This window comes from Panthera tigris, chromosome F2 (assembly GCF_018350195.1).
Source record: "Panthera tigris isolate Pti1 chromosome F2, P.tigris_Pti1_mat1.1, whole genome shotgun sequence".
In the NCBI taxonomy this organism is placed as follows: domain Eukaryota; kingdom Metazoa; phylum Chordata; class Mammalia; order Carnivora; family Felidae; genus Panthera; species Panthera tigris.
Genome location: NC_056676.1, coordinates 46208151 through 46223902, shown reverse-complemented (window position 1 = coordinate 46223902; position 15752 = coordinate 46208151). Strand labels below are relative to the sequence as shown.

At 46.7% G+C, this 15752-nt stretch overlaps 2 protein-coding genes across 8 annotated transcripts in view; one reads left to right on the top strand and one right to left on the bottom strand.

Moving 5' to 3' along the window:
* LOC122234841 (translation initiation factor IF-2-like) overlaps positions 1-15752 on the bottom strand; it is a 73744-nt gene that overhangs the window by 17621 nt on the left and 40371 nt on the right. For 2 of the 6 annotated variants that reach the window (XM_042972601.1, XM_042972603.1), the window contains one exon: positions 13835-13975. The exons of 2 other annotated variants lie outside the window; for them this stretch is intronic. The gene's annotated coding sequence lies outside the window, so the exon portion shown is untranslated. Of the gene's footprint in view, positions 1-7953; positions 8024-8788; positions 9014-10174; positions 10256-13834; positions 13976-15752 lie in introns of those variants that run through there. 2 more of the 6 variants (XM_042972605.1, XM_042972604.1) reach the window with 2 other exon arrangements.
* SNX31 (sorting nexin 31) overlaps positions 1-15752 on the top strand; it is a 68685-nt gene that overhangs the window by 23652 nt on the left and 29281 nt on the right. For both annotated transcript variants that reach the window (XM_007073309.3, XM_042972597.1), the window contains 3 exons: positions 8361-8471; positions 12556-12646; positions 13606-13693. In XM_007073309.3, the coding sequence (XP_007073371.1) occupies positions 8361-8471; positions 12556-12646; positions 13606-13693 (290 nt within the window). The remainder of the gene's footprint in view (positions 1-8360; positions 8472-12555; positions 12647-13605; positions 13694-15752) is intronic.

The window sequence follows — 15752 nt, the reverse complement described above, 5'->3', positions numbered from 1 at the left end:
TGATTTTCTGTTTACATAATCCTATCAATTCATGTAAATAGAGTATGAAAGTCCTCTATATACAATACTATTATTGTATTACTATCAATTACTTCCTTTATGTTTGTTATTAGCTACTTTATGTATTTGGGTGTTTTCATGTTGGGGGCATAAGTATTTACACTTGTTATATCTTCTTGTTGTTCTCTTGATGATTACGTAGTGTCCTTCTTTGTCTCTTGTTACAGTCTTTGTTTTAATTTGTTTTGTCTCGTATAAGTATTGTTACCCCAGCTTTCTTTTCACTTCCATTTGCATGATAATGTATCTCTGTCCCTTCATTTTCTTTTTTTTTTTTAATTTTTTTTAACGTTTATTTATTTTTGAGACAGAGAGAGACAGAGCATGAACGGGGGAGGGTCAGAGAGAGGGAGACACAGAATCCGAAACAGGCTCCAGACTCTGAGCCGTCAGCACAGAGCCCGACGCGGGGCTCGAACTCACGGACCACGAGATCATGACCCGAGCCGAAGTCAGCTGCCCAACCGACTGAGCCACCCAGGCGCCCCTGTCCCTTCATTTTCAATCTGTACGTGTCTTTAGGTCTGAAATGAGTCTCTTATAGGCAGCATAGATGGGTCTTATTTTTTTTATCCATTCTATCATTCTGAGTCTTTTGATTGGAGCATTTAATCCATTTACATTCAAAGTCATTATTGATAGCTATATACTGACTGCTATTTTGTTACTTGTGTTATGGTTGTTTTTGTAGTTCTTCTCTGTTCTTTCTTCTCTTAGTTTCTCCTAGTTTACTGACCTTCTTTAGTGATATACTTGGCCTCCTTTTTCTTTATTTTTTGCCTATTACTAGCTTTTAAATTGTGGTTACCATTATGTTCCTATATAACATCTTACACATGTAGTAGTCTATGTTAAATTAATGGTTGTTTAAGTTTGAACCCATTCTAAAAGCACTAAATTGTTACTCCTCTGTCTCCCACATTTTAGGTATATGGTGTCATATTTCACATGCTTTTAGTTTATGAATCCATTGACTTATTTTTATAAATATAGTTGGTTTTACTGCTTTTGTGCTTCCTAGTTTTATCATTTCTGCTTGTGGTCTTCTGTTTCCACTCAAAGAGTCCACTTTAACATTTCTTTTCAGGCTGGTGTAATGGTCATGAATTCCTTTAACTTTTGCTTGTCTGAAAAACTCTCTCTTCTTCTATTCTAAATGATAGCCTTGCTAGACAGAGTATTCTTGGTTGCAGATTTTTCCATTTCAGCACTAATAATACATTATGCCACTCCCTTCTGGCCTGTAAAGTTTCTGCTGAAAAATCAGCTGATAGCTTTATGGGGTTTCCCTTTTATGTAACTATCTTCTCTTCTTTTGCTGCCTTTAAAATTCTCTCTTTATCACTACTTTTTAATTTTAATTACTACGTGTCTTGGTGTGGACCTCCTTGGGTTGATTTTTGTTGGGGGCTCTCTGTGCCTCCGCATCTGGATGTCTGTTTCCTTCCCCATATTTGGGAAGTTTTCAGCTATTATTTCTTCAAATAATTTTTCTGCCCCTTTTTACTCTCTCCTCCTTCTGGGATCCCTATAATGCGAATGTTATTATGCTTGATGATATGCTGAGTTCACTTAATCTATTTTCATTTTTTATTATATTTTCTCTCTTTCCTGTTCAGCTTGATTGCTTTCCATTACTCTGTCCTCCAGGTCACTGATCCATTCTTTTGCTTCCTCTAGTCTACTGTTTATTTCCTCTAGAGTGTTTTTAATTTCAGTTACTGAGTTGTTCTTCTCTGGTTGGTTCTTTTGTACATTTTCTCACTCTTTGTCAAGGGTCTTACTGTGGTCCTCCATGCTTTTCTCACATCCATTGAGTATCGTTAGGACCATTACTTTAAATTTGCTACCAGGCATTTTACTTACCTCTATTTCTTTTAGCTCTCTGGATGTGATTTTGTCCTTGTCTGTTTCATTCGGGACATTTCCCTCTGTCTCTTCATTTTATGAACTCTCTGGGCCTGTTTCCGTGTGTTCAGAAAGTCAACTACATCTGCTCTCGAAAGTAGTGACATTATGAAGAAGAGGTCCTGTAGTGCTCTGCAGTGCAATGTTCCCTGTTCACCTGAACCTCGTGTGTCAGGGATATCTCTTGTGTGTGATGTGCACCCTACTGTTGTGGCTGAGCCACGTTAGCCTTCAGTACAGTTGTCTGTAATGGCTCTCTTTGCCTGTTGTGGGCAGGGTTTGATCTCTGTGTTGTTACTGGGCCAGTCTGGGGTCGCCTTGGGCTTCAGTTGGCTCAGGCCAAGCACTTGCCAGAGCTGTGGTGGCACGAGACTGCAGAGCATTCTCCCTGCGATTGTCCCCTGAGAGCTTTCATTGGTGGGCAGGATCTGCAGTCAGGGCCCGTTGTCTGCCACCATTGCGCTGCTGGGACTGCAGTGCAACTTGGGGGGGGGGAGGGTCAAATTGAGATGGTGCTGACCCTTGTCAGGGGTGGTTGCACACTGCCATGCTTGGTGTGCCCCTTGGAATGGACTACTGAGAGTGTACTGGAAAGTGTGAGTCTACAGGAGAACACGGGGATGGGGTGCACAGTGTTAGTTTGTGCTGGTCTGCTTCAGGAGGAGGTCAGGGTGGAGGGGGCAGGTCTGCAGGAGAATGTGGGGAGGCACGCTGCTAGTAAGCTAGGTAGAGAGTATTTGTGCTGAGCTTATTCCTGCAGGTATCTGTGTATCTTGGCTGGGGGAGAGGGAAGGGAAATGGTGCCTGCCAGCCTCTTTGTTTCTTGGACAAGTCTCCCAAAGGCCCCTCCAGCGCAGGCACGAAGATTAACAAACACATCTCTCTCCCGTACACCCAGGTGTTTTTCAAACACTGCTTCTGTGCTGTATCTCAGCAGGGCAGTATATTATGCTGTTTCTTTAAGGGCCAGGATTTAGTTTCCATCATCCTCTGGCTCCCCCAGAGCCAAGCCCGCTGATTTGTAAAGTTTCAAGTGTTAAAAGCCCCACGAGTGATAAGAACTCGTGAAGTTAGGCCCCTATGGTTTTCAAAGCCAAATATTATGGGGATTCATCTTCCCAGTGTGCTGACATCACAGAGCCCGACGTGGGGCTTGATCTCACAAACCATGAGATCATGACCTGAGCCAAAATCAAGAGTCAGACGCTTAATCGACTGAGCCACCTAGGCGTCCCAAAACCTTTGTAATTTCTTGAGTGTTGGGGGTAATCGGAGAGCCTTACACAAAGCTTCCGATATTATAAGCCTCTAGAATCTCTGGAAAGATCACTGTGTCTTGTTGCGTGCTAATGAGAAGACTGGTGGCTGGGGGCTCCTAGGTAGCTTCAAGATGGGGATTGGTGGAAAGCATAGTTACAGGGTTGGCATTTCCAGCCCCACCCCTGGTCTACAGGGGAGAAGCTCAGGGAAATTGAGTTAATAATCACACATGATAAAGCCTATGTGATAAAGTCTCCATAAAAGTCCCTAAACTGTGGGGTTTAGAGAGCTTTGGAGCTGGTGAACATGCTCGGTGTGCCTGGAAAGGGCATGGAAGCTCTGTGCTCCTTTCCACATACCTTGCCCTAGGCACCTCCTCCATTTGGCTGGTTGTGGGTCGTTTCCTTTCTAATAAGTGGGCAATAGTAGGTAGAAGGAGCTTTCCTGCGTTCTGTGAGCCATTCTAGAAAACTACCAATCCTGAGGAGGGTGTTGTGGGCACTCCTGATTTCTAGCCAGTTGGCCAGAAGTGTGGGAGGCCTAGATTTGCGACTGCCACCTGAAACTGGGGAGAGGAAGTCTTGTGGCACGGAGCCCTTAACCTGTGGGGTCTGTCCTAACTCCAGATAGTGTCAGAAGCGGTGTGAGTAGAGAGAAATTGTGTTTTTTCCCTGGAGTGTCCTGTGGGCAGCGTAAGGCCAGCGTGGGTCGTATAGTGGCGAGCATAGCCGCCCTCTGTGAACAACGTAAGGACGTTGGAGCGTTTTAGGCGAGGGAAGGACATTTTTAGATTTGCATTTTAAAATATCTCTCTGGCTCCATGTGGCGAGTGCTTTGTAGTAGGGTAAGAATGGAAGCGAGGAGGCCATCACAGGAGCCGAGGGAGAAGAGGTGTGAGTTGGGTCTAAGGGGCTGGCAGCGGAGAAGAAAAGTAGATAGAGTCAAGAGATTGTGTAAGATGTATAATTGACACAACTCAGACGTTCCTTGCTTCGATGTGAATGTTAAAATATCTTCCTGAGTATTTTCTTGAATCCTTTATATCTTATCTGTTGGCACTGCTTCTAATCAAAGGTACGTAACTCCCTCCTCATTTCTTCTAACAATAACAGAACAACACAGCTGCCATTTGAGTGGTTTGCAGCGAGTGCCATTCCAACTTCCGCATGTTGCTTCCTTGAATCTTGACCGCAGCCCTGTGAGGCGGGCACTATTACCGCCCTTATTTTAGAGCAGAAGGAATGAGGAATACAGGGGGCAAATAGCCTCTCCAGGTTTACATAAGGTCACATGGGGCAGGTGTAGCCGCTGGGCTTGGAACCCATTTCTTCACAGGCTCCAGCCAAGTCCCTTGGTACCTGTGAGCAGATTACTGCGGCCAACTCTTGAGTGTCCCCTACCCTCCAGTCTCTCTTCCTGCCCATTTTCACCACACTACCAGGCAAAATCTTTCCATCACTCCGTTTCCATCCTTCTGCTTTCTTCTGCCTTTTTTTTTTTAAAGGCTTATTTATTTTTGAGAGAGAGAGAACACAAGCAGGGGATGGGTGGGGGGGTACAGAGGATCTGAAGTAGGCTCTGTGCTGACAGCAGCGAGCCCAATGTGGGGCTCAAACTCACGAACTGTGAGATCACGACCTGAGCCGAAGTTGGACGCTCAACCGACTTAGCCACCCAGGTGCCCCCTTCCTTTTGCCTTTTAAAAAAAAATTGTTTTTAACGTTTATTTATTTTTGAGACAGAGAGAGACAGAGCATGAACGGGGGAGGGGCAGAGCGAGAGAGGGAGACACAGAATCCGAAGCAGGCTCCAGGCTCTGAGCCATCAGCCCAGAGCCCGACGCAGGGCTCGAACTCACGGATGGCGAGATCGTGACCTGAGCTGAAGTCGGCCGCTTAACCGACTGAGCCACCCAGGCGCCCCTGCCTTTTTAATAAAATCCTCAAGTGTCTGACTTCAGGGCCATCTATAATCTGACCTGCTCTCCCAATCCAATCTTTCTCACTTTTGTGGAGGAATTTAATAAAGGTATGCATTTATTTCATTTTAGCTGTTTATGTAATTTAGCTATCTTACCAGTCTGCAGTTTGGTCTGAGTTGGGAGTTGCAGTGTGGTAATAAAAATTAATGCTAGGCTTTCCTTTAGAATCTTACCAAAAAGCAATAAAATTCTTTTCATTCATTTTGTGAGTGTTTTTCCCCTGAGGTAAGAGATGTTTGTGATTATAGGCCCCAGAACACAAGAACCAACATCTAAGCAAAGGTGTTCCTAGAAAGGGACTATTTGCAGCAATAATTCTGGGGGAGCCCATTACCCCTGACTACCTGTATCTCAGCTAAATATGGAGCCTTGGGGACCCTGCTGTGTTTCATCATCAATCAGTTATCATGACTACAGGGGAACTAGGGAAATCTTCCAAAGGTCCCCTGGAAAGCAGAGGTGACCGAAGTGTGGCCTGAGGTTGTGTGGGAGCTCAGGGCCTGTGCTATGGTGCAGGGAAACCAGGCGTTCTGACATTTTGTGGAAGAACTTGGAGTGATTCTCAAAGGATGCCGGGAAGCGGACGGTCCTGGCACCAGACTCTTGGAGGAAAAACCCGGTAAGAGGATCCGCGTTTGCTGACTCAGAGCCCAGTTCTGACAGGGAGGAGCCACAGGACTGTTTGAAAAGTGACAAATTCCTGTCACACAGACAGAAACCTATTGCATACGGAGGGAGGCAGCATACCATGGCACCTCATGCTGGTGTAGAGGGTGGCGACATGGTACTCATGTAACTTATCCAAATTTGGACACTTTGAGAGTCAAAAAAGTGCTAGAGTTATTCCATTTGTATCGGACATTATAAAATGCAGGGCGGCTTCATAGAAATTCCTGGAACTATGAGAAATCTGCGTCCTCTTTGTGTACACATGGAAAGAGAACAGGCCCTCTGCTGTCCCTTCTCAAAAGGGCAGTAGTTCCATCACGAGGGACACAACCTCGTCCAGCTCTAATCACTTCCCAAAGGCCCCTTCTGTGCATCCCATCACACTGGTGAGGGTCTCAGCACAGGCATTCAGGGGACGCCATAGCAGTGCTGGATGGGAGGCCTATTGTTGGGAATTCTTGGGTCCCTTATTTAGATCCCAGGCCTAGAGTCACGTGGAGCTGGTCTGGAATCCTGCCTCTGCCATTCCCTAGCAAAGTGTCCTCCGGCAAATTACTTAACCTTCGTGAACTTTTACTCATCTGACGAAGGGGGATTAATACGCGTATCTGTCTCAAGGCATCGCTACAAGAGTTGGATGAGTTACCCTATGTGAAGCCGTTGGCACAGAGCACAATTATGAGTATCACGCGTTATCAATATATTTGTACATAATAAACATATGAATATTTATTCATAAATGATATACTATGTATACATGCTGCCTAAATGTGTAGATATTCATAAACATGGGGGGGGCAACCCTTTGAATTTGGAAAATAGCAGATTTTCTCTTCTAAAGTATTTAGATTCAGAATCATAGAAACTTAGTAATTATAACACATGGTGGGCGGCGGCGGGCGGGGGAGGCAGGTGGGTCGTTAAAATTTAAAGACAAAGCTTGCCCTTTGATAACAAAATTAAGAAAAATGAGCCTGTCGCTAATGTAGCTGGCCGGCTGAGGTACCTGGGCAATGCAGTTGTGCTGAGTCTCCCAGGAGCCTGTAAAACCTGAAATGTTATCTGTGGATGTAGGGAGGGTGAGGAAAAGGGAGGTGTTGCCTGTTGAGGGGAAAGGTCCCACTTGGTCAGCTTGCCTGAGCCCAATTCTGTGATCTGCAAACAATCTTACAATTGGTCATTTGGTTCTTCTCTCCCCGCCTGGTACCAGGAAGGCGGTAACCTAGGCTGGGTGCACATTGTCTTGGCACTAAGAAGAGATTACCCTCCACCCCTCTGTATTACTAATATTCTGACTTGTATAGTAGGCTTAGGACACAGAAAATGATTTGAGTGACTCTTGTCACTTGTCACACCCAGGAGAATACGTAACCACTGCCATTCTCAATGCCTAGGAGAGAAGTGAGCTCCTTGCCTACAGTGAATGTGTTGGTGCATTCGGGTTTAATCCTGTTGTAGAGTTGGGATGAGAGAGGCTCTGCCCTGAATCAGCCTCCCAGAGATGAGGCAGTCCTGCGGACCCACAGCATCCCATTTGGGAGGTGCTAAAAACAGCCTTCTGCCAGATGCAACTGCCCCGCGAGGCTCAGCTGAGCGGCCACTGGCCGTGCCTCCTCCTGGGGTCCCCCGCTCTGTGGTCACTGAACATCAACTCCAGCTTCACACTTTCCTCCACTCTGAAGGCTTTCCAGTGTCTCTAGCCTGTCCTTGACATTCCAGAACATTTCATTCAAGAACTTCACAGGTCCCCAGATTTGCAGTGGTCTCTAGCACATAGGTATCCCCTTGCAGAATGCATAAATGTTAGCAAAGTAGGGCTGAGCTGGGAGTGCTGGCCCTCAGGTGGATGCTTACTCACCTGATAGTGACATGCTTCTTCATTCAGAAGACTTTTTTAAAAAAATTTTTTTAAAGTTTATTTGTTTATTTTGAGACAGAGTGAGTGAGCAAGGGAGGGGCAGAGAGAGAGGGAGAGAGAGAGAATTCCAAGCAGGTTCCACACTGTCAGTGAAGAGCCCAATGCGAGGCTCGAACCCACAAACCATGAGGTCGTGACCTGAGCCGAAATCAAGAGTCAGACGCTTAACCAACTGAGCCCTCCAGGCACCTCCATTCTGAAGACTTTTATGGGACTTTTAGGGATACCTGGAAATATTCAAAGTGAAAATTAAAATCTGAGATTCCCCAGGGTCAGGTGGATGATTTTATCAAAAGCTTTTTTTTTCCTAAAATGGATGCCTTGTTGTTTATTTGAAAATTATTCAAGCAGCATGTCATTGCTTCGTCTCGGCCCCTCCACACCCCTCCTCACCCCAACACATCCATCAAAACACCATCCCCCAAATCTCTGCAGTCAGCTCTGTGTGTTTCTGGGTAATGTATGCCCTGAGGGTCCAAATAGAGGAAGCTACTGACTTTTCCTGCTCCGTGTACCCCATTGAAGGGACTTGGGGGGCTCACTGTGATTTCCCTTTGCTTGCAGGACACATTTAGCATCACAATCAAGACAGCGGCTCTGGATATATTCCTGCCTGATGGAAGGAATATTCAAATCGAAATTCTAACATCAGATACTGCTGAAAGAGTTCTAGAGGTAAACTTTGTCTCAACTCCAGCTCCAGAACTGAATTCAGGAATCATTCTGTTTGAGGGCAGGGACTAGGATAAGGTTACCTTCCAGAAGCTTCCTGCCTATCATTTTACTCTGGATGATGTATCTGTAGAGACGCTGGATTTTCTGGGAGACTGACCAAGGAATCTGAGCTACAACTTATCCTCCCGGGCATCTTTGGTTTTACTCTCCCCGTGGGCATCAACTTCCCAGACATCTTTTAGGCCCTTCCTAATACGGCTGTCAGTTTTGTGGGACTCAGCCAAAGATGTGCCCTGGAGATATGCCAAGTGCTTTATTATGGGATGCCCTCATAGTTGGGAGCGGGAAGGGAAGTGGAGTCCAGATGAGTCTGAAACAGGCTGTATCCAGGTAGGCTGGTGACAGGTTCTGGCAGAGTGACAGCAGATTTCTCGAAGGCTGGAGTAATTGTCCCTCCTGTCCCACAGGAAACCAAAACTCCAGCAGGTCTAATTCTGCATCCAGAGGGCCAGACCTGAGTTTAAGCTGGTTCTGTGAGGACTCTGAAGACAAGACACAGAGACTGTCTGCCCCGTCTTTAGATGTAGCTAATACCAGCTCTGTCCCTGGGGCCTTTCCTCCCTACCCTGGGTTTCAAGGGAACACCAGCTTCTCACACCCACATACTGCTCCCAGGTCCTTTTTCTTTGGAGGGTGTTAGTTCTAATCCTCTAGAGAAGTATGTGAGGGAAAATATAAACTTATAAACAGGTGGAAGTGAGAAAGTTTCTACGGGCCTTCCCAAGGACAGAATGTTCTTGCGCTGGGGACATGGTACCTGACACCTTCTAGGTAGGAAACGAGCCATCCTGTTGGGCTCCCAGCCCTCAAGCCCATCTTTACCTGAGACCATGGGGTGGGGGAGCCTCCTCCCTGAAACACGGCTCCTCTTTCCTGCCTGGAGGTTCAAGAAGGCCCATGCCCTCCTGGCCTCCAAAGAGCAGTTTTGTCCCCAGGCTAGGAAACATCCCTTCTCTGGGGTCTTTGCTCTGCCCAAGAGTGATCATTTTTGACCTTCCTTCCTATGAAAGTCACTGCACACAACCTTTTTTGGCTCCTGTATTGCTGGCCTCGTTGAATGAGATCTGCAGCCACCTCATTGCTGAGGCCATCCATTGAGAAGTTACCCTAGGGTCCCCCTCCGTCACCCCCTGACTCCCAAATCCTACTAATCTTGTGCCCCAAGTCTTTCTCCTGATAATTCCTGTCTCCCCATTTCCTCCTCTCCATCCTTATCCTAGTTCGAGCCCTCATTTCTCAGCTAGATTTCGATAGCAGCCTCCAAACTAGTCCCTGCTTCTAGTCTTGCCAACCTTCTACCCTGGCTTCCAGAGTGATATCTCTAAAAAAGCATCAAAGGCCCTTGCTGCTTAATGCCTCAGGGGATTTATCCCCCAAAGCCCCCCAAACACAAAAACATGGTTCCGCAAATTGCCTTCCCAGGACCTGCACAGGGGGAGGCTGACATAGCGAAGGAGGAGGGCAGTAAGTCTATGGTTCCACAATACTATCTTTTTTGCTCAGTTTCTCTCGTAACAAGGAGCAGAAGTTTAACAACGTACGTTCGTGATCTCAGACAATTATACCTTCCCTGTTCTAATCACACCAACTTGTGAGACATTCAAACCCCAGACACTGACATCATTAGCATCAAATAAGTTTACCTGGAGGTGAGCAGGTACCAAAGTGAGCAGTTGGTCAGGCAGACATGTGACTTCTTTTCCAGGGGCTGGGAGATTCTCCAGCTTGCATAAAAATATAATTTAAATTTTGTAATTGAGAATCATTTTTTGGGGGGGGGGCCTGGGTGACTCGGTGAAGTGTCCGACTTCGGCTCTGGTCATGATCTCATGGTTCATGGGTTCAAGCCCTGTGTCAGGCTCTCTGCTGTCAGCCCAGAGCCTGCTTTGGACCTCTGCCCGACAACCCCCCCCCCCACCGCCCCTCCTCCACTTGTTCTCTCTTTCCCCGCCCCCCAAAAAAACCTTAAAAAAAATCATTGTTTACATCTCCTCAAGCATACTTTCCTCCACCCTCCACCTCCCTGCCATCCTGCTGGGTTTCTTAAGGACCAGCAACAAGATAAAATCTCTTTTGGGGGTTTTACACATTTGTGCTAACGTGGTTTTGCTGATGGTGCTTATGTTTTGAAATCCCCTTAACGTTTGCTAAGAAGACAATATCATTGTGTCTCTTTTTTGTCCATGCTTACTCCTCTCGAAAGAAGGTATGTGTGTTTATGTCCTTATAAATGAAAAAGCCTTCTCCATTCTTTTCCCTACTCCTTTATCTGCCCTAGCATGTAAGCTTGCTGTTTTCCCCGAACGGATCCGAGAAGAGAGTAATCAGTCTGAAGGGACGTGGCTCATCCTCTAGGAAAAGATGTCCTTGCAATCTGTTACTTACCAGCACACACTCACCCTTGCACACACAGGGGCGCTGTGTTTGGTGTGGGGTGTCTGCAAGGGCATGGGGAAGGGTGAGATAGGAAGCAGGCGAACGGGGATGCGCCTTGAGTGAATGTCGTAAAACATTCCCGGGCCCTGCCTTATTTTCAAAGCTATGCCGAGCACACCCACTCATATCATGCACCTAGTAAGACTGCCTCATGAGGCACTTTACAGATCTCTGACAAGAAAAGTGCCCCCTTGGAGCCTGGTGTTTGTACGACTGCCACCTTGAGAACCCGGAGCCATGGTTAAAGCATCAGCTCACACCCCCGGCTGTGGAGGTGAAATCCCCGAGTGTTGCAGAGGTGATCTAGTGAATTCAGAGTGTGCAAGCAAAGAAGTCACGCTGCAGCCCAGGCTTAAGTGGGGGGGCGGGGGTGGGTGAGGAAGGGGAGAATCTGTGGTAGCATGGACATTCCTGCTAAGGAAAGGTGAGTGAATATAAAACATTATGACGTTACAGCCTCATGACCCGCTGGTAGAAATGAAACCGTGGGTGTTGAAATGAAAGCCGTTTGATGTAAAGGTCAGGAAGGAATAGGAAAGGAGAGCAGCCTGTGCCTGGGATCCGAGGTTGCGCTGAGCAAATGGCGTGTAAATTAGACTTGACCGTCACAGGAGGTGCCAGACAGAAGGGGGCCGGGGCGGGGGGCGGGCAAAGGTGGCCAGTAGCTTGTACACTTTTCTATGGCAGCCAGTTGGCGGGAAACGTCCCTTCTCTGAGAATCCAGCCCGCAGGAAGGTAAATTGGGGTGAGGGCCCCAGGGGGCAGGTATCACAGAAGGACAGATGTTCGTGGAGAATGGCTGGTGCCCTCCGGTGGATTAAAACGACCAAACTATCTGGGAGATACATCCCTGTCCCAGGTGGGACAACCAGCCTCAGCGGAGGCCAGGTTCATGTCCATAGTGTTGGAGCTGATTTTTATTTTCTTCACTCTAATTTTTTTGATTTCTAAATTTTCTAAAATCAATGTTATCATTTTTAGATTCAGAAAAGATTCCCTTTTTTTAAAAGTTTTTATTTATTTATTTTCGAGAGCGAGCGTACTTGGGGGAGGGGCAGAGAGAGAGAGGGAGACAGAATCCTAAGCAGGTTCTGAGCTGCCAGCACAGAGCCCGATGCGGGTCTTGAACCCGCAAAACCACGAGATCTTGATCTGAGCCGAAACCAAGAGTCAGCCGCTTAACCGACTGAGCCACCCAGGCACCCCTGGAGAAGATTCCTTTTAATATCTGCAGCCCATTAAAGCACTTTCTATTGATGTTTACAGGCAATTTCTTTTTTTTTTTTTTTTAACATTTATTTATTTTTGAGACAGAGGGAGACAGAGCATGAGCAGGGGAGGGTCAGAGAGAGAGGGAGACACAGAATCTGAGACAGGCTCCAGGCTCTGAGCTGTCAGCCCAGAGCCCGATGCGGGGCTCGAACTCACGGACCGCGAGATCATGACCTGAGCCGAAGTCGGACGCCCAACCGACTGAGCCACCCAGGCACCCCTACAGGCAATTTCAAATTCTGCATATCATGGTAAGCATGGCAGACACTCTCCCAACTCCCCCCCCCCCTTTTCTTGTCTTTGTTTATTTCTCAAGGTGGTGTCACACAAAATTGGACTGTGTCAGGAGCTCTTGGGCTACTTTGGCCTCTTTCTCATTCGGTTTCGCAAAGAGGGCAAGCTCTCTGGTAAGGAAAGAAGGAATGCAGGGCAGCCGGGAGATGGGGTTGGGCAGGTGTGGGCACGTGCTCAGCCCAGGGGATGCAGGAGATACCGCCGAGTAGGGGCGATGCGTGGTCCCTACTACTGTTCTCGGTAGTCCCTGGATCAAAAGTTGGGGGATGGGTGGTTGTGTCTGTGTTCAGGGTGAGCTGGGGATGAGCCACTCCAGAAAGCTAGCATGGACCACAGCAAGATGTCAGGCCCTTACCAGTAACTGCACTTGGTCTTGTGCCTGCCCTGGTCCCAGTCCTAATGTCTGTCTCACCTTTACCCTTATGGCCTGGCTGCTGGCCACCAGCCATGCCCCGGCCTCCCTCTGGAGTGCTGGACTTTGGATGTCAGGACATCCCATCACGCTATCGTTTCTCCTCGTTAAGGAATGTTTGCTATAAAATGTGGATGCCATAAATAAGTTCTCAGATTCTTAAAAAACGTAAGGAGTTAGTGAAAGACGACAGTGTGGTCCACATGGCTTTTGCTTTCCTCTACAGTGCATTTCTAGATATTACAAGCTATTTAGTTGTGAAATGGTATCAATTATCTGAATGCCATTTACACATGTTCTCAAGAAGCTGCAGGGAAGTGGTTTTGAGTGGGAAGTTAAGGGGTTTGTGTGTTGGCTTCACCACTAAGATCTGTGGTGTGCTGGCGAAGGCACTAGACCTCTCTGGAACTCGGTTTCTTCATCTGTATTGCAGTGGAAAGTACCCCTTACCAACGGTGCTGCTGTTTTATGAGGGTGAAATGCTATTTATCATTTGGATGAATTTCAGAAAGTTAAAAATTACATACAAATGCGAGAGAATGTGATCAGGGTGATTTTATTCTTTCCAATGGCAACGCTTTATTTTCTCATTTCGAAGCCTCTGTATGTAAACTGTTTGTGCCGTTTCAACCAGGAAGACTCCCTTTCCCCTTTCTCTAGTCATGAAAAAACTGGCGGACTTTGAACTCCCTTATGTGAGTCTCAGAAGTGCTGGAATGGAAAACTGCAAGGTTGGACTCCGGAAGTGGTAAGCATTTGTGGTGATGGTAGGTATTTGAGGATGTTTTCGGTTCCCGTTGAGATTTTGTTGGTCTCACCGTATCAGCTCACCACCTAACAGCTAGAGAGGGACCAGGAGCTTGCGGAAGGTTGAGAGGAAAGCAATAAAGAAGGGAGAGTGGGGAATGAACCAGAATATTTGTCCTAAAGAATGCGATGTTGAAGATAACTCCCACTGGTCTCCAGTAAGTACTTGAGGGATATTGTCATGAGGATGGTGGCCCTGAAGGTAAGTCTTGAAAAGCAAGTGCTGTTGGGGTGGGAATCAAAGCAGGAATTATGAGAAATGGCAGGTCACGGGCTTGCTTTGGAATGGATTATCAACTGTACTAATTGAAGGAATTTATTGATGATTACAAATAGGTGCAATTCATCTGTTGCACTGTGGTGTTCCCTAAGGGCAAAGGGTGGACTCCAACAACTTGCAGTGAATTTGAACTCTTAAGTATTTGGCTTACATTCTTAAAGGATTCCAGTAACAAATGCGTATAAACCAGGGCCAGCCATGTTCGTAGACTGACTGAACACCTTGCAGAAAATACTATCCTTTCCCCCAGAAACAAGAAGCCCTATGGAAAGCGAACGAACAGAAAATAACAAGAAGCAGGACACTTCTCTCACCCCACCCCACCCCACATATATCCTATAATCTGTAGTCTCCAGTGTTCATTACCATGGCTGTATTGGGTTGCTTCTTTGGTTCACTCTCTCCCAGCCCAGCTATTCTGTAATCTGAGCACAGAGAGTATTAAAGAAAGGCATTTTGTAATCTAGGAATAGTAGTTATCTTGACCTCATGATGCCTTGTTTACAGCGCCAGTCTGTGGTTTTGAATTTTGGAAGGACATTCCTGGCAGGGCTAGAAGTTCATCTACTGCTATTCAAAAGTATTCTGAGAAACTGTCAAAATCTGTGGGATGGAACCGTAAAAAGGCGAAAAGGAAAAACCCTTAGCAGTTCCATCTAGGTGTTTCTAGATCAGCTGTTCTTCTAGAAGCTGATTAGTGTAACAAGTGGCTGAGCATGGTCGTTCCTAGGGTCAGAGTATGTGAGTCTAAATCCCAACCAACTCACTGGGTAGCTGAATAACCTTAGCCAAGTTACTCAAGCTCACTAAGCCTCAGTAAAATGGGAATAATAACAGGAGTCTAGCTCATATGATTAGTGTGAGGGTTAAATAAAGTCATCCCACATGCTCAACAAATTTTGGTCTTGTTTCTTACTGTTATATTGAAGATAATAATAATTATAATAACAATAACAGCAGGAATCCCTGAGGCTTAGACTGCTTTGCTCATGGACTCTCCAGAGAACTTGAGATCAAAGGAGACCTGAGGACTCTGTCCCTTACCTTGAAGCCTTAATTGGTAATTGGGTTTTGCCCAGGTCTTCATTAAATAGGTATATTCTATGGGCACCTGGGGGGCTCAGTCGGTTAAACTTCTGACTCTTGGTTTCAGCTCAGGTCATGATCTGGTGGTTCTTGAGATCAAGCCCGATGTTGGACTCTGCACGGACAGTACAGAGCCTGCTTGGGATTCTCTCCCTCCCTCTCTCTCTGCCCCTCCTGTGCTCACGCTTTCTCTCGCTCTCTCAAAATAAATAAATACAACTTAAAAAAAAAATAGGTAGATAGTAGATCATCAGCGTAAGATAAAATGTCACTCACACACCAGCATCTCGGATCCAGGCAGATGGCCTTTGCTAATGGGAACTGGGAAGGAAGGAGGCCCTCACTCCAGCTGTTAGAGCTGAGGGTCAGGTCACCCGAGGGGAAGAGCCTGGAGTAGGATCCTGAAGGGACCTGGTCATCTGTCCAGGAAAAGTCTGAGTGGGAGCAGGGAGGCCAGCCTGGCTGCCGGGAGCTGTGGGATTCCCAGCAGGTGAGGCATTCCAGCAAACATTAGCCAGAGTTTTAGGGATTTTTCTGTCTGTGAATTCTCTGGTGCACCTCTCCAATTATGGTACGGTTCCTTCCAGACCAGAGGGAGGCTGCCCTGGCCTCTCAGAGCCCCAAGTGTGGGCTG